The 24687-nt window shown below is 37.7% G+C and overlaps 1 protein-coding gene and 1 pseudogene across 3 annotated transcripts; both read left to right on the top strand.

Annotated features, from left to right (window-relative positions):
- The first annotated feature begins 3406 nt into the window (after nucleotides 1-3406).
- On the top strand, nucleotides 3407-24367 carry PPP1R2 (protein phosphatase 1 regulatory inhibitor subunit 2). 3 transcript variants are annotated; one of them, XM_065876306.1, is made up of 6 exons: nucleotides 3407-3839; nucleotides 13850-13957; nucleotides 15684-15761; nucleotides 16287-16384; nucleotides 21948-22115; nucleotides 24272-24367. In XM_065876306.1, the coding sequence occupies exons 1-6, from the start codon at nucleotides 3718-3720 to the stop codon at nucleotides 24316-24318; spliced, it is 621 nt and encodes a 206-aa protein (XP_065732378.1). In that variant the 5' UTR covers nucleotides 3407-3717; the 3' UTR covers nucleotides 24319-24367. The 3 variants fall into 3 exon arrangements, with proteins under 3 accessions (XP_065732378.1, XP_065732377.1, XP_065732379.1); XM_065876305.1 differs by having other exon boundaries at nucleotides 3718-3839; nucleotides 16287-16387; XM_065876307.1 differs by lacking the exon at nucleotides 15684-15761 and having other exon boundaries at nucleotides 3718-3839.
- LOC136122983 (U6atac minor spliceosomal RNA) lies at nucleotides 16874-16990 on the top strand (annotated as a pseudogene).
- Nucleotides 24368-24687: the final 320 nt, after the last annotated feature.

The following is a 24687-nucleotide window of genomic DNA, read 5'->3' as shown; positions in this document are numbered from 1 at the left end:
TCTACATTCTCTTTTAGTGGTGTTTGGAGTGGAAAAAATAATACAAGAGGCAACAGTCTGACTTTTGATGATGGAAATTTTTTTTTCAAGATTCTCCAGAGAACTCTTTACCACTCCCTGTTCCAATGCTTTTTATTTTATTAACCGTAATAAAACACTTTATGTCATACTGTGCTAGCCCTTTTCATTAGTGTCTCAAAGCAAGACAGTGCTTAATTTAGAGCCCAGTCATGGTTAGGTCCAGGGAGATGACTGCTGGGCCCAAGCAGGAACCAGGCAACTCTGCCCAGTAATTTACATCATGAAGGGTGTATTCCCTTGAGAACAGGATTATCACCGCTGAGTTGGGCTCCTGCTGACAGGGCAGAAGAGGCAGTGCAGGTGTTGGAAACTTGGATGGAAAGAACTCAGGAAGGGAGGTGGCCATCCAGCTTCCTCTCACTGAGAACCCTCTCTCTTCCCCGGGGCTGGTCAGGGCCTTCAGGGTGTGACGTCAGATCCACTGGGCAGTGGAAGACCTGTGGCTAGGAACAGAGGTGGGGCCAGGACAGGGAGGTGCCAAGGGGGGCTGTGGATGCCTCTGCCTGGGGAGATCCCTGGGGAACACATGCAGCTCTGACAAGTTTGTTGCCCTCCTGCCCTTCCTGCTCACTGTCCCCTGCATTGTCTCCATTCAGCAATCATTCCCTTGCTGAGGCCCTGTTCCATGCCAGGAACTCAGCTACAGGCTGGGGGCCAGGCAATAAAAGCAGAATAGTTTTCAGGAACCCTACAGTCGTTCCTGAGGAGCAGAGTTCTAAGGCAATAAACTGATTGTTGCTCTTCAAGGTACAGAGCCTGTATTAAGGGAGATGAGAGGACTCTCCTGGTGGGCGCAGTGGTTGACAGTCCGCCTGCCGATGCAGGGGACGCAGGTTCGTGCCCCGGTCCAGGAAGATCCCACATGCCGCGGAGCGGCTAGGCCATGGCCGCTGAGCCTGCGCGTCCGGAGCCTGTGCTCCGCAACGGGAGAGGCCACAGCAGTGAGAGGTCCGCATACCGCAAAAAAAAAAAAAAAAAAAAAAGAATCCGCCTGTTAATGCAGGGGACACATGTTCAAGCCCTGGTCCGGGAAGATCCCACATGCTGCGGAGCAACTATGCCGGTGCACCACAACTACTGAGCCTGCGCTCTAGAGCCCGTGAGCCACAGCTACTGAAGCCCGAGCGCCTAGAGCCCAAGGTCCGCAACAAGAGAAGCCACCGCAATGAGAAGCCTGCGCGCGGCAACGAAGACTAGCCCCCGCTAGCCGCAACTAGAGAAAGCCCGCGCATAGCAATGAAGACCCAACGCAGTCAAAAATAAATAATTAAAAAAAAATTTTTTTTTAAAGGGAGATGAGATTTGGGGCCCAGGACTAGGAGACTTGAATGAGATCACTGCCATTGGGGTATGATAAAGTACCTCCACCTTCGCTCCTCTCATCCCTTACACCGGTGGCCAGATGTTGCTGGGAACTGGGAGTCAGATCAATTTAAGGAAGAACTTTCTGACTCAGAGCTGTCCAAAGATAAAATGAGTGGTGTTGAGAGGTGGCGAGCGCCCGGCCACTGGGATTGTTGGAGAAGAGGCTGGATAGCTACCTGGTGGGATTAACAAGGTCCCTTCCAGACCTAGTAGTCCATGAATCCACAGGGGTCTAGTCTGCTGGCAGTGGCAATTCTGGATGAACTAGTCTGCTCTGCTCTGACCTGTCATGAAGATAATGAGGAGGCCTGATCAAGGAAAGGGTGATGGGAAAGAGCCTGGTGATGAGGGAGTTGGGGACTAAGGGTAGGAGCGGGAGGGGAGGGGTATATACAGCTGCCATAACAAAGTACCACAAACTGGGTGGTTTTAAACAACAGAAATTTAATCTCACAGTCTGGAGACTAAAAGTCCAAAATCAAAATGTCAGCAGGGTTGGTTCCTTCTGAGATGTCGAAAGGAGAGTCTTCTCCATGCTTCTGCCAGCTTTGGGTAGCCCCAGGTGGTCCTTGGCTTGTAGATGCATCACTCCAGTCCCCTGTCTTCACATGGCCTTCTGCTTATAAGGACACCAGTTATATTGGGTTAGAGGCCTACCCTACTCCAGTACAACCTCATGTTAATTTGACAAATTAGATCTGCAATGACTCTATTTCCAAATAAGTTTACATTCTAAGGTATTGGAAGTTAGGACTTCAATATAACTTAGGGGGACATAATTCAACCCATAACAGGAGGCAACTTGCTTAATTCCTGAGCCCTCCACTTTTCCCACCGGTACAACTCCAGTGGTGGCACTGCATGGAGAGAGGCTGGGTGGCTGGAGTGGACACCACCCCCTCTGTTGACCTGAGCTTGACTTTAGATACAGCCTAGCCCCCAGAGTGTTTCCAGGACTTCAAACTCCTGCCCTTCCCTAGAACCCACTTCTCCTCACAACAGCCACAGCACCCACCACTGGGAAACACGTGTATCCTGGCACCTTAGAGCCTCAAGGTCTCTTCTCTCTCATCAAGGTTCTCCCAGCTATCTTTCATTCGCACCCAGGCAGAGATAACATGCGGAGAGTGTGTGCTGGAGGGTTTTGTTTTTTTTCTCTTTTGGGACTCATCTTACAAAGACCTAGACAGTCCCCTAGGCTTTTGGCCTGTTTCACCCAGTGTTGGTCAGCTGGTTACACTAAGTGTGTCCCCAAGATCTGGGGGGAGAAAGATTATAAACTACAATTCTAGGAACTTCTGCCAGTGATACCTTCCATGAGATTACCAACACAGAGGCAGAATGTGGTAAAATGGGGAAACATCAGACTAGAAGCAGAAGTCTGAACTTCTATGAGCACACACTACGGATGGGCCGTGTGACAGTGGTGGTCCCGTCACTACTCTCCTTCAGCTTTTCCAATGGTAAAAATAAGTTAGACTATTTTAATGCTGATGTTCTATGATTTCATAAAAGTCAGTATTCTATGATCTCACAATAGGTCTCTAAGGACCATTCCAATGCTGATATTTCATGATTTTATAATGGATGGTTAAGCTTTTTATGCTGGTTAAATGGAAGGAAAGAGGAGACACACTTCATTTCTCTGAAAGTCAGTTAATATCTTTGGCGAATGATGTCACCTTTGAGCTTCAATTTTCAGATCTATAAAATACAGAAACAACAATATGAACCTCATGAAACTGTGGGAGCGAGGGTGCTTGGAGAGATGTACAGCTCGGTACAGACTCCAGCCGGAAACCTCTCGGAACGTTTCCTCACCCAGAGCCCCAGCCAAGGCAGGGGAGAGCTCACCGAGAGGGACGGGAAGGGGCGGGGCGAGGAGGTGGACATGGTTCTCGCCCCGCCCCCGCCCCTCCCCAGATATCGCGAGAGGGCGGGCCCGCTTGGGTTTGGCGTCGGCGTCGCTCCGGCGTTAGGCCGGCTTCTCTCCGCGGGCCGCCGATAAAGTGCGGGTGGCCTAGGGTGCTGTAAGGGCCGCCCGGCGCGCTAAGGACCGCTAGCCACGCGGCGTCGGCTGGACGCCAGAGCGTCCGAGTCGTTGTGTCGTGACAACGACTCTAGTGGCTGTCTCCGCGACAGCAGGTGCGGCCGCTTCAGCCCCAGGCGGGCTTGGCGGCTGACTGGCGAGTCTCTGCTCGCGCCCAGCCCTTTCCTTCCTGTACCCGGCGCCAAGCAGCGACGCTGAGCCGACCGCCGGAGCGACGGGCAATGGCGGCCTCGACGGCCTCGCACCGGCCCATCAAGGGGATCCTGAAGAACAAGAGCTCTGCGACTTCCTCTGTGGTGGCATCGGCCGAACAGCCCGGCAGGAGTGTCGACGAAGAGCTGAGGTAAGAGCCGCGAGGGACGGCCATCGTCGCCCGGGTCGGCCTGGCCAGCCCCTTCTTCCCCGCCTGGGCGGCCTCGCCCTCCCCGCCCCCCGGCCCTGTTGCCATCCCCCCGGCCCTGTTGCCGACCCCCAGCCCGACCCCGGACACCGAGCGCGGCGGGCGGGCGGGCGGGCGGGCGGGGCGGCTGCGTAGATGCGGCCCTTGTGCCGCTCGGGTCTCCCTCCGCCGGCCAGGCTGAGGGGTGGAGTGATTATAAAGAAGACAGGAGCTATGACGTTTGTTGTGTGGGTTTTAAGTATATACGCATATATAATAATTTGAAAACATACACCATGATCTTTGAGCTTCTGGAAATTGGGAATATTAAAGAATCAAATTGAAGTTAAAGCTTCACCTGTTAAGCATTTATTATTTCTTCACTTCGTATCGGAGTGTCTTAAATTCAATGAGTAAAGTGTATTTTCTTGGCTTGGGAGCCCTTTAAGATCTACTCGCAAGCTAATAAGAGACTCCTCCGAAAAAGAGATAATTTCTCCATTTTTCTAATTGCCCTTCTGCCATAGTCGTTCCTTTTTAGGTGAACATTACCACAAGAATCATGCCACATTCACTCTCTTGGGTCCTGGTTTGTCATTATCTCTGCATTAAAAGAAACCGAAAATTTCCCAGTCTGATCTATATTTAATGGAAAGCTACTTATTGCTAATTATTTTTGCATCTGCAACGAGAGTTTGAGCGCTTTCTAGTCTTTGTTCCTCTTGAAAGACATATGTAAGCTCAGAACAGTTCAGAAAGTACCAACTTAAAATGATCCCGTGATAATTTAGTTGCTTTTGCATACTCACAAATACATATGTGAAAAGATGTTGATCCATAGCATTGTGTGTGATAGTAAATAATTGGGAACAACCCAAGGTCCCTTAAGAAGGACTGGTGAAATATTAATTATGGTACATTAGTATAATGGGAAAACAGACCAGCCTTTAAAAAGAATGAAATAGATGTTAATGCACAGAGAAAGATATCCAGGGTGCAGTCCTCAATGGGGAAAAAAAAAAAGGTGCAAAACCATATATATAGTATAAAATGCAACACTGGGTTAGAAGTCCTCGGGGGCTTGGGTATTCTAAGATACTAAACACATAAGGACTCTACATTCTGGAAGTAAGGCCTAAGAAAAGTTGTTGAAATCTGTGAAGTCATAAAGCTAAAATGAGGATGTTCCCGAAAACTTTGAATATTGGAACTAGGGCACACCTGTTCAAAAGGATCATTTTAGGGCTATAAAAGGAACTACAGTTTGGTGATGGTAAATTTATGGGGATTTGTGTTACCTAGAGGAAAACATTAAGTAGGATCACAGCTCAGAATCATGGGCTTTGGGGGTTGGAAAGGACCTTAATTTGTCTAGCACCTCTCCTACTCCCACTCTCTTTTGGATGCTTGACTCTCTTACATTCTCCAACATGCAATTTTCAAACCTCTATTTGGGGTAAGCCACTTCATATGGGAAGGGGGGGTGTTGTAATGGGATTAAGAAAATGATCTTACCAGAGCATAGCTATAACAGGAAGACCAAGATAGTCTTAATAACAAAACAAACTATGGAAGGCTTTTATATGATTTCAGGGTGTTCAGCAGCAAGAATGTGGTTCTCACTAGCATTTAAGTTATCTACCTATTCTCCAGTGCGAGCTTCTTTTTGTTTGGCTACCAAGTAGCTTATTACTTTCTAATGTCTTTTGCTGCTGCTTCTGTTTATTCTCAACTTTGGTCTGCTGTAATTTCTGGTGGCCCCACTCTGTGTGTTGGCCTCTTTATGTAATTGACGGGGGTTTACCTCCAGGTCCTTCTGCCTGGAAAGCCACTATACTAGACTGTCTCACCTACATAGGGCTGCTCCTTCTCTAGGAGCTGCTAACAGGGCAGATTGACTTAAAGGGGGCCTTTTGCAAGGCAGTTGACTTTGACTTATGTAAATTAGGAGGTTATAGTCCTGTCTTCAAAGGCAGTTACCAAGCCCTAATTCATTGAGGTTTATGATGTTTAGCTCTAAGTAGTAAAAGGGGATGGGTTTTTTCATGGTAAGTGTTATTTGCTGGAAGGGAAATAAACTAATTCTATTCGTAATACAGTACACATTATTATTTATGGCACAGCTCATGCAAACAATATTAGTGACTTTATGAGAGCCTCTTTGAACAGAAACAATGAAAGTATAGGTGAACACATTTGAAACAAACTTTTTGTAATGTTTAAGTACAACCAGTATTTTCCCTTTCATGTATAAAGGACCAAAATAGCTCTTTCAAGTACAATGCACTTAAAATTCAGAAACTAAAAAGTACGGTGTAATGGTCTAACTTCAAATGTTGGAACCAGAGTATTAGTAAAATAATCTCATATTAATGTGAAAATGACCGGGGATTTAAGTCAGTTCTCACTGTTCTCAGTAGTGACACTCTATAAAGTCACCACAAACACTGAGTTAGTTAATACTGAACTGTTACTCCTAGGGGGAATACAGACTTAGGTTCCTGTAAGCCTCTGGTCACAACATTTTCATCAACCAATCAGTCCATAACCTTTTAAAATTTCTGTTTCTGTTTAAAGACACCTAATTTTATACATATTGTTGATTCATCAGCATTGAACACATGGCCAATAGCACTATATGTAACTCATGCCTGAATGAAGTTTATCTAACACATACTTTCTCCATAAGACACATAACAATCATCTTGGGCTTAGGAGCACTGGACAGCACTTAAGCACAATCTTTGGGAGCCATTTTGAACGGCTAATTCACCAAAAAAGCAAAAAACATGGTACTAAATAGATAAAAAGGACACATTTACAGTAAGAGAGCTGAAGCAAGGTTTAATCTCAGCTGGGAACATGTGCATCAGACAACTCAAATTTTTCCCTGCTCTATGCATGTCAGAGAGACAGAGAAATCTCAGGTATTGATTTTGGAGTTACAGATAAATTTTGGCAAGTAGTCAGATTTGCAAATACAGAATCCACGAATAACCATACCTTTCATTGGTGCCATTATCATGTGAAGTACAGTGGTAGTTTCCCTTTTCTGCACAAACCACTCCCTACCCCAACGCCATCAGGTTGTGAGAGGATATAATTTAACAGAACATTTTATTTAACATAAAGAGATGTTACTAAGGGATTTTTTTTTTAAGTCATGAGTTGTGCTATTCCATTGGTCTCTAAACTTTTTGATTGTGCATCATTTTAGTAGGAAAAACTTGAAATATGTTTCAAATATGTTTGTTTATGATTTATATACATATACTACTACCATTAGATAATATCTCAAGATTCAATATATACTTAAAGTGAGGTTTATATACTGCAGTATTTCAAGTAGTCTTTAGGATTTTTTTTATACAGTTCTTGTCCAACCTTTTTGTTTTTTTAATGTCCCAGTGGTGTTATCTTCTTATTCTCTGTACTTTGCATTGGTACTGTTATCTTCAGTGGTTTCTTCAGGTACCATTTGTCAGGTACCAGTTTTTGAGGGTTAGTTCAATTAAAACTGGATATAGTCTGTACATCCATATAATTAGGCATAGATAATGTCAGTATATTGCAGCACCCTGCTCAACTAATTAGAACACCACTGTCATCACTGTGACTGTGGAACTCCCATTCTTTCTGGATACTTTGAATATAGTGAACAACCTGTGAAGGTCAGACATAACAGATCTAGTGAGTAAGTACGTGTGTTTCATCAAAAACAAGACACCATTGATTCTAAGATGTACCATGATTTTAGGTAGCACCAAGAAAGAAAAAAATACTGCCAATTTTAAGATGCCATCCATTTTAAGATATATTCTGTTTTCAGAAATATTGAAGTGAGAAAAATGTTCACTTGGAATTGTTGAAAATATTGTGTTACTAAAGCCTATCTTATTAGAAGTGTTAAAGGTTAGTGATTAATATGGGGCCAGATTGCCTGGGTTCAGATCCTCTTTGCTACTTATTAGCTCTGTGACTTACGGTGCGTTATTCATTATATCCCTGCCTAGTTTAATTATTAAATGAGTTACTAAATGTAAAGTGTTTAACCCCGTACCTCACCCTCAAATGTTGGTCTTATTCTATTAGAAATACAGAAATCTAATTTTCCCCACTTTTGGGGTTGTTGTACACAGTAAGTATGCTTTGGATTCACTGTGTTCAATTCAAATTCTGTAGTAGTCTTAGGTAATGTAGGCAAATTCTGCTTGGAAAAATTGTGCTTAAATTAATTTCCTTTAATATAATTTTATATAAGCATGCTTCAGCTTTGTCTTTTTCTGCCTATAAAGGGATATGGAATATGGTCAAAGGCCCACTGAGTAAAGTTTTCCAAAGTGACCTTTTATTTACTAATTGCTTTTATTTTTAAGTCTTAGTTTAATTGTTCAAGCTTCAAAGGCTTGTACTTTGTCAACCTACAGAAGTTGAATCTTCATTTAAGAAAGAACCATTTCTTGAAATGTGGGGTTAAAGTTTAACACATTGAAGCAAAATCCTGCTTCCCACTCCAAACTCAGCTAAAACTGTAAAAACGAGAAGGTCACAAGCAACAAGAAGTATGAGTAGATCTTTGAGATGGCATCATATGAGCTATGAAAGTGAAAGTGAGAATTGGTGACTTTTTCTGGTGCAGATTTAGGCTGCCGGAAAACCAGTCACCCAAGAGGGAGGAGGGAGCTGAAACTAGCAGGTGCTTTCACCCTCACAGCAGATCTTCAGTGTAAGTGGTACTGTGCCTATTTTTTGTAAGTGGAGATGATGGCCCAAAGAAGGTCACATGAACAGTTTGTGGTAGTATTGGGAATAAACCAAGTTCACTCCTTGGGTTTTGTTACTCAACTGATGTTAATTCTACCAAAATTTAAGAGATGCTAATTTCCATATCCAGTGTCCTCTGCCGACAGTTTCTTCGACTTCATTACTTTCCTCCTAAGAATTTCCAGCATTCTTTGGAGTCTGTTGTTTTATGCCCTTACTGAAAGTTCATGGTTTTGCAAGATAATATCTCCTCTGGATCTTGACAGTTGTAAGGTTCTTTTCCTCTTAGTATTGTGGTGAAGATGTGGAGTGAAGCTTTGGATATATAAAACTTTAATTCTGTTTATAGTAGATAGTAAACTAAATGGCAAGCGAACGGGAAAAATTTAGGTTATATGTAATGTGGTTCTATATAATATAGCTTAAATCTTATATACATCTTTGAGTTATATATAATGTGGTTTAAACCTTCTCATAAATTTGAATGAGTTCTTTACATTTGTGTAGATATAAAGAACTCACTCAATGAGAATGTTTCCAGTAAATAGGCAAAGGATGTAAACAATTCACACAAGGAAAGTAAAATAAGCATTTTTTCATATGATTTATTAGGTAATGAGCAGAGAAACATAAAACAGCATTTAAATATCAATTTATACCTCTCAGGTGGCAAAAACACACACAGATACCCAATCCTGGCAAAGTTTTGGCAGTTATTTGGGGACATTACAAATAGTCCTCTTTTAAAAAAAAAAGCTATATGGCAACATGGAGTGAACTACAAAGCTCTTGATAAATTTAACCCAGATATACTTGTCCTAGCAAATTATCCTGAAAAGTCATTGAATACAATATGCACAAATGTTCATTTCTGCTTTACTTTAAGTAGGAAGACACTGGATTCAATCTAAATATCTAATATTAGGTAAATAGTTTGTTATTGAATATTATGCATATAATATTAAAAAGGTAAAGACTAGAAAATACAAGCAGCTTATGATAAAATACATATACTGATATAGAAGCTATTTTTATATATACTATACGTATACTGTTTTGTCTATATTTTTATATATACTAATAGCTTGGGTATTTTTTCGTGTATGTTAGAGTGGAAAGAATATACAGAAATCAAAATTGTTAGTGGGTTAAGGTACTAGGATTGTGATTTTTAAATTTTATCCTTAATTTCAAGAAAACATCATTTCTTCTTATATCCTACAATTCAGTTCTTTTTCTTCTATCATTGTCTCACAGAACAGATTTGCAGGGTGTTTGGGGGTACCTCTGTAACTTCAGAGGGCCATCTTCATTCTTCTAATGATGATAAATTGTCATTTTAATTCAATATTGTTAGCATCACTTAGGAAGTAGCTTGTTTTACTTTGAGATTAGGACACACCTAACAAAGTCATTTTGTATGTGTTTATTTTTTAAATATTTTATTGTAATTTAATACACATACAGAAAAGTGTATTAGATGTAATTTTAAAGCTTAAGGAATAATTATAAAGCAGACACCCCTGTAACCGCCATCCTGGTCAAGAAGAAGAATGTTTCCATCACCTCAGAAATGTCTCCTGTCTGGGACTTCCCTGGTGGCCCAGCGGGTGGGACTCCATGCTCCCAATGCAGGGGGCCCGGGTTCGATCCCTGGTTGGGAACTAGATCCCTCATGCATGACGCAACTAAGATCCGGTGCAGCCAAAATAAATAATAAATAAATAAATATTTTTTAAAAAAAAACAGAAAGAAAAGAAACGTCTCCTGTCCTTTCCAATCACAGTCTCCTCCTCCCCTGTAATACAACCACTATCCTGACTTTTACGGTAATTCCCTAAGTATACATACCTATACACTTTAGTTTTTGCGTGCTCTTGAACTTTATATAAATAGATATGTGCTAGTTATCTTTTACAATATCTTTAATAGGGAATCTTAATTGGACTGTATTAATACAGGTTTTATGAAACGTTTACCTGTGCTTTTGTGTTTCTGACTCGGACTTAACTCTGGCTTATCATTTCAGAGGCCTTGTCTATCAGGAGGGAACATTGAGTTACCATATAATGGGTCTCCCTTTGTCTATTAATTGAATTGCTTTCTTTACAAAATTAATCTAATTCTCTTAAAATTTGTATATGTCTTTAATTATCCTTCTGATCAGAAGCTTCTTGATCATTTCTGCTGTCTAAAATCTTTAAAGTGTATCTCTCTTCACTGTGAGTTTCCTTATGTAGAATATGACCATGAGAAGACCTAAATCATTTGCTTTCTAAATTTACAGAAATTTGTAGATAATAGAGCTATTTAGCAAAATACAAATCTGAAACTGTAGATTTAGTCAAATAGAAAACTGACTGCTTTTTAGAAAAACTCATTCTGTAGCAGATCATAAATATTTCAAAATCATTTAAATTTTGACTTGTGGGAGAAGGCATTCATACATAAGCAATTTAAACATTTTTTAAGAATGCCTTATCGCAAGCCATTCTCACAGTGCTAAGTGAGATATGGTTTCCAAACTTGTAACAAAACTTTAGATTTAAAAATCCTAAAAATTCCATTTTTTATAATTTCCATGTAGAGTAAATACAGCCCAAGAGAGAATGTTTGTTGGACTTGACTATAGTAACAGGACTAATGAAGGGTAAGTGGAACTTGAACCTTAAACATCTATCTCCCAGTTGTATGTTACTGTTGTTGTTTTTTGCCACAAGACCAACTATTACTCTGATGGTCAGAAACTAGGCATCTAAAGAAATCAATACTATTTTAAAGCAACATCTATATACACAGTCTAGTTCAATCAAGTGTTATATACATACACACACTAGCAACATTTAAGTTTTATTAGTTGAAAATTCAGGTGAGTACCTTGCTGAATGAATAAAAAAGCAGTTTTTTGAAGAAGAAATGTTACTTCTGTGCTTTAAAAATAAACGACCCACTAATTTTTAGCTTCTTATAAACTTAAGATTTTGATTTTTTCATGGTGAAGAAACTTCTGTTTGGTGGGGGGCGGGAATGGGAGTTGTAGTGGCAGTCACCTGTGGAGTATATCTAGGCCAACATTTGCCTCTTGATAAAACTAAGGGTAAGTAGGCTTAAAAGGAAGTTGTAGTTAATAGTACTTAGTCTGCAATTGAATATTATTCAGCCTTAAAAAGGAAGAAAATTTTGACACATGCCACAACATAGATGAACCATACAGACATTAAGTGAGATAAGCCATCCACAAAGGACAAATACAGTATCAGTCCACTTATAAGAGGTACCTCGAGTGGTCTTAGAGACAGAAAATGGAATGGTTGTTGTGGCGGGGGTGAGGGGTAGTGTTCATTGGGTACAGAGTTTCAGCTGGGGAAGATGAAAAAGTTCTAGAGATGGATGATAGTGATGGTTACACAATAATGTGATGTACTTAATGTCACAGAACTCTTCACTTAAAAATGGTTAAAATGGGGCTTCCCTGGTGGCGCAGTGGTTGAGAGTCCGCCTGCTGATGCAGGGGACACAGGTTCGTGCCCCAGTCCGGGAAGATCCCACATGTCGCGGAGTGGCTGGGCCTGTGAGCCATGGCCGCTGAGCCTGCTCGTCCGGAGCCTGTGCTCCGCAACGGAAGAGGCAACAACAGTGAGAGGCCCGCGAATAGCAAAAAAAAAAAAAAATGGTTAAAATGGTGAATTTTATGTTATGTATATTCTACCACAATAAAAATATGAAGGAAAAAAGTGATTAGCCTTAAATGGGGACACTGTGGGCCCTTTATGGTAGAAAGCAGAAGAACATAAAGTCAGGCTTAACTGCCACGAGTGGGCACATGTAATTTTTAAGGTGACTCAGAACATGGAGAAGAGAATATAATATTAAAATTTTTAAAATGTCTTTCTTCAAGAGCAGTTCAAGATCCAGGTATTGGTAGATTTAGGAAAATTGAAAATATCTGCAGTAAAACCTCACCAATGTTGAGCAAATATGGAAAGGATGATTTGAATCTGTGTAAAGTCTACATTGATTTTTTTTTAAGGTAGTTTTATTTTTAAGTATATAACCAAGTTACAAATTGTATATGTAACAGATTGTTGGCTGGCACAGAGGTTGTTGATGTCCTTTTTAATGAGTAGATAAGGATTTCTAATTAAGGCATTTAATTATTGAGCACCTTAGTAGTTGTACAAATATTTTGTTGAATGGACACTAATGGATGTTCATAAAGCATTTGCAAAGCATTTCTAGTTTTCTTAAGTAGATTTATTCCAGGTGATCTGAAACCATTTATCAGCAAATCGTTATATTTCTAAATTTACAAAAAAACAACTGAGGTATAATTTTATGTGTAATCTAAATCTTTATTAATGGTATCTGAATTTAATGAGGTCTTCTCTGTAGTTTTATGTTATGATTATTTTGATTGTTATAGATACTGCTAAAAAAAATTAGGCCAAGGAAAATATTGCTGTTGTGTTTTTTATCAAACTATTAAAAATATATCATAGATCCAAAATCCTTAACTACTGAGATCAGGCAATGTGTAAATTCCAGCTTTTGCTGTTACTCTATAGGCCAGATGAAGATTAAACATGTCATAATGTAATCGTTTTTTGAATGCCTGGTGAAGAATCTGTTTACCCCTCCATATCCACAGGTTCTGCATCCTCAGATTCAACCAATCATGGATCAAACATATTCTGGAAAAAAAATTCCAGAAAGTTTCAGAAACCAAACTTGAATTTGCCATGTGCCAGCAACTATTTGCATTGTATTATATTGTATTTACAACTATTTGCATAGCATTTACATTGTATTAGGCATTATAAGTAATCTAGTAATGGTCTAAAGTATACAGGAGGATGTGCAGAGATTATATACAAATATTACGCCATGTTATAGAAGAGATTTGAGCATCCTTGGATTTTGGTATCTGTGTCAGTCCTGGAACCAATCCCCTGAGGATACTGAGGGACAACTGTAATGTGTTTTTAATATGTGGGCACTAAGTATTCTGTAAAATATTTACTGACACTTTATTGTAGTTACTTATGGCTTTTACCCAAGTCAGTTTCTGTTCCAAGAAAGTAGATGTAAAAATAGAAGTTAGCAGTCAAATAGAAATTGCAATGTGGGATTTGGATGTTCGTGAATTTTAGATGTGTACATTTTGTATCTTTCACTACATTGAGGAAAAAATTTTTTTCTTCTTATTGTAGTAAAAAGTCCCAGAAGTGGGATGAAATGAACATCCTGGCGACATATCATCCAGCAGACAAAGACTATGGTTTAATGAAAATAGATGAACCTAGCACTCCTTACCATAGGTAATGTTTTGTACACAGCATTCCTTTTTTGACTTGTTTCCATTTTGCATTTGACATGAGCTTCTGGATAACAGGTGATTTGAATCTTTGTCTGTTTTTTTATATTTGTTACTGGAATACTAATTAATAACTCAACTGCATATTTTTGTGTAATAGTAAAAGTAATATGGAACTTTATGGAATCCATTTTTTACATTATAATTATAGTAGTAAATGTTTATTCATTGCACCTCAGTGGTCCCTAGCTGCTAATGATATATACAAAGTGACTTTTGCCTTCCTTAAAGTCATCTATTTGTAAAGGAAGATGAGAGCTGGGCTTGTTTGCTTCCTAAGTAGGTGGCAGAGGCTTATTCATTCTCTTTGCAGAAAGGGATAACTTCACAGATGGTAACTCTTTTTTAATCCATGCAAAGACAAGTGGACATTACTACTGTTTCATGTCCTTATTTTTGAACTTACATGATATTGTAGTTCATATAATTGCATTGTAATTGTTAGTTTTGAGTCTTCCAGACTCAAATGACTCATTATCATTTTTTTAATGAGTTGTAAAATGATAGTGTATGGCTGTAGTTAGTATGAAGACAAAAATAAGGCACCAATAAACATAATGAGATTCTAAATAAGTTAGAAATACCTAATTCAGATCATGCCCAGATTGTATTGAAAAAAATAAACATTTTCAGGACTGAAATATTTTGTATTTGTCACTGAAGTAAAACAATATAAATCTAGAAGTTACTATTAAAATAGCGTTAAAGAAATTCTGTTTTAAATCAATGGATGAAACTTTGGAAGATAAGTTGAGATAACTTGATAATAGCAAAAACAGTAAAAACAAGAATTAACATGATTGTGACAAGGGGAGAAAAATAATGAAATAGGAGGTACAGATACTGAAACTCAGTACTAATAAAGCTTGAGGGAAGAAGTAGACATGTCATTTATGAAAGTGATCCTTATTTTTCTCCTAATTACAGGTATATACTTTAAAACGTAACCTAAAACTTCTATTGTACCAGAAGCCAAAGTCAATGCTTTCTTCCTTTTCAATAAAGGTAGTAGACATCCCTTATCTGTGTTGGTTGGAGATAACTATCCTAAAAAAATTAAGATCAAACATGATTCAAAAATAAATAGCTGTAGCCATTATTTTAAAACTGTTTATATTTAAATAATAAAGGTAACCATTTTTCGCAATTATGTGGGGAGCAAATATTTCCTTAGAGAGTAGATTGCGTAAGCTAAATAGCTTTTAAACTTCCTGAATTAGGTCTTAGGATCTAATTTTGTTATTTTACCTAACCTGTGTCTGCATAGATCATTTGTGTCTTATCTTCAGGTTGATGTACAAATACATATTCTAAAGCTGGATAGGGTTCTTTTGCATTATTTTTTCCCTGCCACTGGATGGACTAACTGAAGTTTTTTTTTTCCCCTCTAGATGATTCGCGTTTTCAGTATTTATTTTTATAGTTGCAGTGGGGGTTTTTTTTGCATGTTTTTTCTTTTTTTAAAATTATTTGAAGGCTTTTCTTGATTGGTGCTATACTTTTAAATATTTGCATCAAATAGAAACAGTGTAAAATTAAACTTCAAAGATGACAACAGAGCCATAAATACATTGATACTTTTAGTCAATAGAATTATGTTTCTCTACCTTGTTTTCCTGCTTGAAAAATTATAGTTCAGGTATTAATTTATAATGTATTTATCATCCTAGTATGGTAGGTGATGATGAAGATGCACTGAGTGATTCAGAAACCACTGAAGCCCTGACCCCAGATATCTTAGCTAGGAAGTAAGTATTGATGACTATAAAGCATTTTACTCATGCTGTTTTTAATTCTTCAGAGTTAAAGGCATTTTACTTTACTTGTACAAGTGTAAATAAAAAGCATGTGCTAAATAAATAAGTTTATCTGTTTTTTTCATAGCAACTTACATAGTCTTATTTCTAGGTTAAAATCAAGGTATGTAGATTGAGAACCAGAAGCTGGTACACAGATTCCCTATGTCAGTTCCCTGAATGGAGGTTTTTCTGTTTTTGCTTTTTAATATCCTGTCACCTGGGTTTTAAAGATAGAAGTGAGAAAGGCAAAATAAGTTGAATTCCTGAAAAAAAGCTCTGTTTGCTGTTCATGGGTTTGTCAACTTCCACTCTTCTTGTTTATTGGTTTCTATATACAGTCCCACTCTCTTGCTTTTTATGTTCCTCATCAGGTTATAGCTAGCATGTTTTTATGAGACTAAAAAGTAGAGTGAGACACTCAACTAATATAAGACTATCACAGTATTGATTTCTTTTTAAATGATTGTTGTATAGATTAACTGCTGCTGCTGAAAGCTCGGAGCCAAAGTGTCGAGTTCGTGAACAAGAAAGCAGTGAAGATGAGGATAGTGACCTCTCACCTGAAGAACGAGGTAGTTTCTTTCTTTTACTGCTTTTAGCATTGCTAATAATTTTTGCTAAGATAAATACATTATATAGAAGACTGTCAAATGGTTTTCCTTTTTAGGAGGTGGATGGTGGGAGATTAAGGAGGAACATTTTTATAATTCAGTTTCTACTTGTGTGGGTTTACTGTATGACAGCTCCACACACCCCCCATTTCAAGAAAATATTACTGTCTGTAAAGGAATTAACATGTGTTCCTTTCTTTGTACTTTTTGTTCCTTTCTTTGTACCAAGCATCTATACCAGGTAGATGCTCAGTAAATATTTATTAAATTAATACATTTAGGGTCATTGAGTGTTTGGATGATCTTAAAGTGGATAGCAGTAAGAGCTAATTTCTCAGTTGCTTGTGCTTTTTCTGTATTAAGGCATTGGTGAAGCTTACCAGATGAATCAAGATGGTCAGACTTGGAATAAAGATTTTTGTTAGGTCCCATTGAATAGAAAGAACAGAAGTGTCACAGGAAAGGAGATAAATATAACCCTCTCAACAAGGATGAAAGAGGCTCTTTTAGCCCACACAGTACATACACAGTTAAGGCATTGCTACCTATTCATTGTTCCTGTTTTTACAAGTAATAGTTCTTATCTGTGGAGGTAAGGAAAGATGGAAAATATTTCACTTTGTTGCTTTTTGTAATTTTGAAGGATGTGAATGTATAATCTCAGGAACTGAAAATTGCTTATATAGTTTATTTTCAATTATTTTTTAATAATTTATTTATTTGACTGCGTTGGGTCTTCATTGCTGCACGTGGGCTTTCTCTAGTTGCGGCGAGTGGGGGCTACTCTTCGTTGCGATGCGCGGGCTTCTCATTGTAGTGGCTTCTCATTGCGGAGCACGGGCTCTAGGCACGCGGGCTTCAGCAGTTGTGGCTCACGGGCTCAGTAGTTGTGGCTCACGGGCTCGAGAGCGCAGGCTCAGTAGTTGTGGTGCACGGGCTTAGTTGCTTCGCGGCATGTGGGATCTTCCCAGACCAGAGATTGAACCCGTGTCCCCTGCATTGGCAGGCGGATTCTTAACCACTGCACTACCAGGGAAGTCCCTTCAATTATTTTTAAAAGGGAAAACCAAGCCTATGTATAGGAAAAAAGATGCAAGAAAAACACACACCCTCACAAAAAAGAAAAAAGAGATCGAGTAGTTTGTTTACTTGAAGGCTTGAAATGCAGAAACTACCTGTACTGTAAAGAAGTTTAGAAACTTTAGAACTAAGATTCTGAATATTTGCTAGTTAACTGTCAGGATCTTTGTCATGTGTAGCTGTAAAGGTACAATTTGCTATTCCCTCGTATCATCTTTAGAATGTAGTGTATTGAACAAAACTATGATAGTTTGAGTGCTATACAAGAAAGAAATATATAGCATAATCTCAAATTGTATTATATTCTATCCTCAGTGACTTCCTGTTTTATTTTCCCAAAATATACCCCAAAGGCCTTTGAAACGGTTTCAGATAGAAATTGTTCCTAGAGTTTGTTGATTCCTTATTCTCTGAACACGTGATCTATTGAGAACAGGGAATTTTTATTAACCTCTATTGTCAGTTTCATTAAGGGATTTTTCCCTCAAATTGTAGTTCCAGGAGTTAGCCAGCAGGGGGAACCATTTCACTAGTTACAGTTTCACAAGTTCAAGTTCCCAGTCGTAAGGGTTACTGATACAGGTGTTTATTGCTTTTAAATAAATTACATGTCTGAACATCCTTGTTTATTAAAGAAATTCTTAGAAAATTTTATTTTGGGGACTTCCCTGGTGGCGCAGTGGTTGAGAGTCCGCCTGCCGGTGCAGGGAACACGGGTTCGTGCCCCAGTCCGGGAAGATCCCACATGCCGTGGAGCGGCTAGGTCCGTGAGCCATGTTTGCTGAGCCTGCGAGTCCGGAGCCTGTGCTCCGCAACAGGAGAGGCCACAACAGTGAGAGGCCCGCATACCACAAAAAAAAAAAAAAAAAGAAAAGAAAAGAAAAAGAAAATTTTATCTTGTAACTAGTAACATAACAATTAAAATATTGGCTGTGGAGTCAGATAGATCTAAGTTTGTACTCTAGGTATGTCACTTACCTAATTTGCCTAATTTCTCTGACCCTCAGTTTCCTCATTTCTAAATGGGGGGCTATAAAAATATTTGGAGTCATTTTTGAGTATTAAATGAGATAAAGAATTTAAGACACTTAGCACTGATTCTGGCATATTGTAAGTACTCAGTAAATATTAACTTTTAATAACTTAAAATAATTGGTATATTCTCCATTATTTTTAAAAATAGCCAAAGAAAGTATAAAAAGGATAATTTACTTGTCAAGTTCACATGGATAGTTGATTATTATTAGAGCTGGGCCTGAAACCTGAAAATTTTTGTACTCTTTGGCATTATGTTGCTCTGCCATACAAAGATTATAAGTAAAATTAATATTCAAAGAAGGTTGAGACCACTTATGTTAGCTTTCTACAAAATAAATGCATAAATTATATAATAAATTTTGAGTATTGCAAAACTAAAATATATAACAAGCAAAACTGAGTTTAATATCTCTTAGAATTAAAAAGAAATCATCTTCTTAGACTATTACTATAATTGACAAAAGAAAAATACCGTAAGATCAACTCTTAGGAATAAGAAACTACAAATTAAAACAGCGTCGTGGTGCCTTTCTTTCCTTTCAGATCAACAAAAATTAAAAAGAATGACAATATCCCTTTTGGTGTGAATGTGGAGAAATAAGTTATTCATATACAATTGGTGGGTGTGAAAAATGGTTTGGCTTTTCTGGATGGCGATATGGCAACATATGAGCCCAAAGCTTTAAAAGAAAATGACACCCTTTGCTCTAGCAATTCAGTTTCCCAGGCTTTATTTCAATGTTTCTCAAACATTTTTTACCAAGTGCCACTCAGCATACATGTAAACATAAAATTATAAAAATTAAAATTTCACAAAACATTACTTAACCTTTACTATATGTGATATGTTCTATCCAGTTTATTTTGTTTTCATTTTTTTAAAATGCTGGTTATAACTTACTAAAGGATTATAAGGCACAGTTTAAAAAAACACTAACTAGGGCTTCCCTGGTGGCGCAGTGGTTGAGAGTCTGCCTGCCGATGCAGGGAACACGGGTTCGTGCCTGGGTCTGGGAAGATACCACATGCTGCGGAGCGGCTGGGCCTGTGAGCTATGGCCGCTGAGCCTGCGCGTCCGGAACCTGTGCTCTGCAACAGGAGAGGCCACAACAGTGAGAGGCCCATGTACCGCAAAAAAAAAACGAAAAAAAACCACTAACTAATGTTGAGAAACTAATAGAACAGATGCACAAATATGTAAGTTGAACCTTGAACAACATGGGTTTGAACTGTGCAGGTCCACTTATACTAAATACCTACTACACAGTCTGCGGTTGGTTGAATCCACAGATGCGGAACTGTGAACATGAAGGGCGAACTGTAAAGTTATATGTGGATTTCAACTGTGAGGAGAGTAGGCACTCCTAATCCCCACGTTGTTCAAGGGTCAACTGTATATTACATCATAAAAAACAATGAAAATACAAAGGGGGAAATCAGAAACCTTTGAGCAAGTTAGGGGATTAAATTATAACTCACTACTTTATAACCTTCTAAAAATTGTGTAGATCTGCTATGTACGTGGCAGAATTTTACTCTTATCTTCATATACTTTATTGTCTAAACTCTGGATTATTTTAAGAGTGAAAGGGTCACTAATACAGCTCCATCAGACAATAGGCATAAACTGAAACTTCCTGGGACGTTGTCATTCTAACTACACAGTAAGTGAGAAAATAGCATATACATACAACAAGGTATGATTCATTTTTATAAAAAATACATTTTTAGAAAAAAGTCGAGTCATAAAATATTAATGATAATTTCTGAGTGCGGAGATTGAGTGATTTTTAAGTTTCTAGCTTTTTTTTAAACTTTGTAAGTTCTTTTAAGTTGCATGAAAAAGAACATGTGTTACTTTGTACTGAGAAAAAGTCTTACCTTTTTTATCTGGTATTGGAGGCAATTAGAATCATTTTTTGTTGTTTTTTAATCTTGGCCTTTACATCATCTGAAAGTCATCACTAAAAATTTAGTCATGAGGATTTGGTCTTTTATTGATTTTTTTAAAAAATTTTTACCTTCTTCTACAATATGGTACTCTCAAAAAGTAAAACAAATCACAAAAGTAACTTAGAGAAGGAGAAAGATGGCTGGCAAGATCTTGGTAGTTTGCAACAAATGTTTATGGGATGATGATATGGATGTTGATCTCAGAACTTTCCTTCTCCCAACCCAAATAGAGGCTGAAAAGTGACTGATCAGTAGTGACAACTGTAAATGCCAGTGTTTAGAACATAAATAAACATAGATGATAAAAACTTAAAGGGAGGGACTTCCCTGGCGATCCAGTGGTTAAGACTCCGCGCTTCCACTGCAGGGGATGTGGGTTCGATAGAGGGAATTAGGGGACATAGAGAAAGTACTTTGAATAGCCTTATTCTGAGAGATTTCTCTTACGCCTTTTTGGCATTAAAATATTTTTATGAATACCATAATAAACCTATGGTGAATGAGTTTTAATGCTCTTGACAAAATAAACAGTTGGCAATTTTATGTCGACTCCTTTTTTGTCTTTCAATTTACTGGTCAAAGAAATTCTAAAATCTTATAATATTTCTTAAAGTTGATCTTTAAAGTGCTATATATTGATAAAATATGGTCAGTTGTGTTGATTTACAGCTTTTTTTGTTTCTGTGGTGAAGACTATAAATAATGAATAGTCTAGAATCACTTTACTGTTCCTAATAATACATTTTTCTTAAAATTACTCTGGGAATGAGGTTATGTTTTTAGGCCAGCAATGTTTGTTTTTTTTTCCTCCCCCCGTCCCTTCTTCCCTCCCTCCCTCCCTCCCTCCCTCCCTCCCTCCCTCCCTCTTTAGAGCCAGCAATGTTTTAAATCATGGCAATTTCTTAATGGATAATAAGAATTTTTTAAGGGAATTTTTTCTGAATTATAAAAATAGAAAACTTGAAAACATTAAAATTACCCCATAGTTCCTTGACCCAGAATTAACGGTTGTTAATTGCCGAGTCTTATTTTGTGTCTGTGTGCACATGTGCATGCACGCAGGCTTTGTAAGTATGTATATGGTATTATAGTTTTCCTTTTTTCCCATTCAACTCTATCTGGAGAATTTTCTTATATCTTTAAATTTCCTTCACAAATATAACTACTAATGGCTCTTACTCTTAGTCTCCCATTAAGATGTACTTGAAGCATCTAAGGCAAAGGTTGGTAAACTTTTTCTATGAACGGCCAGACAGTAAATATTTTAGGTTTTGAGGGCCATATGGTCTCTATTGCAACTACTCAACTCTGCCATTGAGTACAAAAGCAGTCTTAAGCATTACAAAAGCAAATGAGTGTGACTGTGTTCCATAACACTTTACTTACCAAATAGACACAGGCTGTAGTTTGCCAGTCTTTGAGCTAAAGACGCCTACTTTTTTGTATCTTGTAGAAAAAAAGCGACAGTTTGAAATGAAAAGGAAGCTTCACTACAATGAAGGACTGAATATTAAATTAGCTAGACAATTAATTTCAAAAGACCTACGTGATGAGGAGGAGGATGAAGAAATGTCAGAGACTGCAGCTGGAGAAAGCATGAATACAGAAGAATCAAATCAAGGTTAGGTGTTTTGAAAATATCACTGAGACACTTGTGGTCCTTTGTACCTAAATAATATACTTTATTTTGCTCTCAACTTTGAAGAACCTCAGAAAATTTTTCTAAAATTCACTTTTTATGGCAAAAGTTTAGAAAATTTCAACCCCCTGTTGGTCAGTTTCAAAATAATGTTTTTATGCTCAGAGTTGATTTAAGCCCATATGTTATGTTATATGTCTATGTTGTTTGGTCTACTTGACTTTAAGCAATGATGTTTGTCTTCATATTAAGCTATACTTTGTTTTTAATGGTTCAGATCATATTTTGTCTGTCGTAACAATGTCAATTAAGGTTTAAACTTTTTAAAGAAACGTTTTTAACATGGAAGATTTGTTTTAACATCCCTTCAAGCATAAAGTATGTCATGTCTTTCCAGTGTTGATTCTTTTGACTGTTGGGTCAACAAATTATTTGGCTGATTTTTGTTTGTTTTAAGTCTCAGACAAACAGCCATTGCAGCCTACCAACTCTCGATCAGTCATAGAAAATTGATTTTATTTATTTATTTTTCATAAACTGTTATTCTGGCATTCAACAAAGGTGAATCTTCTATACCATTAATGCAGATTTTGTGCCCATCTACCTACTCTTTGTGCTGCAAACTGGTGCTTTTGAGTGGAGATGTAGCTTTTTTTTTTTTTTAACATCTTTATTGGGGTATAATTTCTTTACAATGGTGTGTTAGTTTCTGCTTTATAACAAAGTGAATCAGTTATACATATACATATGTTCCCATATCTCTTCTCTCTTGCATCTCCCTCCCTCCCACCCTCCCTAGTAACTTACTTTTATATGTTGTGCCTTGGATGATTAAGTCTTAGGAAAGTAAATAATTATTATATTATTGTTTTGGTGAGCAGATATGAAATATAAGTGATTCTATGGTAGAACCTGATGACTGTGCTCATTATAATAGCAGGATGACAATATTTTTTTGTTATTCCATGTTATGCTTTTGCGTTTCAGTTTGTTTCATACAGCATTTTCTTTCCATTTTATTCACCATAGTCTGTTTAACTTGAACAAACTTTATCTTGAGTAATTATTGTTGTATGTCTCTCTCTTCTCTCTCTTTAAATTTATTATCCATTTTTAGGTGACCTATCTCCTAGTTGGTCTTTGTTTCCCTGTTACCTATATCTTGGTGATCTCTTTTTATGTATTCAATGCAGATGTTTCTGGGTTATAACTTTTCATCAGTTTCTTCTCAGACTTTCAGTATCTATTTGTAGCGACTCTAACAAAGCGTTGGGAATACCCTTCATTTGCCAATGGAAATTTGTACCAGCACCACTATGCCAAATATTAAAGGGATTTGTTTTTTAAGCCACAGCTTTTGAAAAATAAATCTGACCTTTTGTCTGTCTCTGCTTCTAAAACATTGGATTTCACAGATTTAACACATAAATACATTTTTTTCATTTAAGTGTAATAGATGATTAAAATTTGTATTAACGCCGATTTTTCTTCAGTGGAGATGAAGTACTCCTTACATAGGAGTATATACTACTTCGCTTCAATAACGTCCACAAAGATAGAAAAGACTACATAATAAGGCATAGAGAAGAAAGTTCATTATTTATTTTCTGTTCTTGGGCCCTTAAAAAAATTTAACCAGCTTTTAAAATCTCCAAGGATCTATGGCACCCATTACTTTTTTATCATTTTCCTTCTTTTCCCCCTCTTCTACACTCCTGCCCATCCCCACCTGTTTTATTACTGTTTTTATAAAAAGAAATGTGGCATGTTTAGACTCTCAGGAAATTTTTTATCATTTTTATATCATAAACACAAATCTTTTATAGTTCTGGATATTTGAGTTGTAATAAACTCTTAGCTATCCACCTGTGATTTAGTCACAAAAGTGTTCAACCTGAAACCTATTTGTCCTGTCACTTAAATAGATACACCTGTTCTGCTCTTTATATTATTTACGGGGTATACAGATTCTTTCATATCATACTGATCAGTCTGCATGAAATATCTTACTTGTTTTTTAGATCTTTCTATTTGTTTATCATACATAGCAGTGGAAGGAAACTTTAGCTCAGGTAGTTCCAAGTTTGGCAGTACTCAACAAACAAATTATGTTCCTGTTTTTTCTTTTATCATTGCAGGATCTACTACATGTGACCAACTGCAAAACAAATCAAAGAGCTCATAGAAGGGATTCGTTCAGCACAGTAATTGTCAGATACAAACCATTACTATAACATACTGCTTCTTGTTCTCTACAATTCATGACTTAAGTACCAAAATGCGTACTAGTTATTATATATTGCCAAGAATTAAATAACTTTAGAGACTAAATAGACTGAAAATGCCTAATTGATACATATATTCTTGTGCCTAGTACTTCACCACAAATACAGCATAATGTCATCAGTCCAAAACTACATTACTTTTGTAAGAACACTGGTTAATTTGTATAAGATATATAGCTTTTTATGCTTTAGAAGTTAATATCTTTTGGGGAGGGAGAGGGATCTAATTTATTTTCTTCACTTCTAGATGTGATAGCTCTTATAAAAAA

This window comes from Phocoena phocoena, chromosome 4 (assembly GCF_963924675.1).
Source record: "Phocoena phocoena chromosome 4, mPhoPho1.1, whole genome shotgun sequence".
NCBI classification, from domain to species: Eukaryota; Metazoa; Chordata; class Mammalia; order Artiodactyla; family Phocoenidae; genus Phocoena; species Phocoena phocoena.
This window is presented reverse-complemented; position numbering and strand designations above follow the sequence as displayed.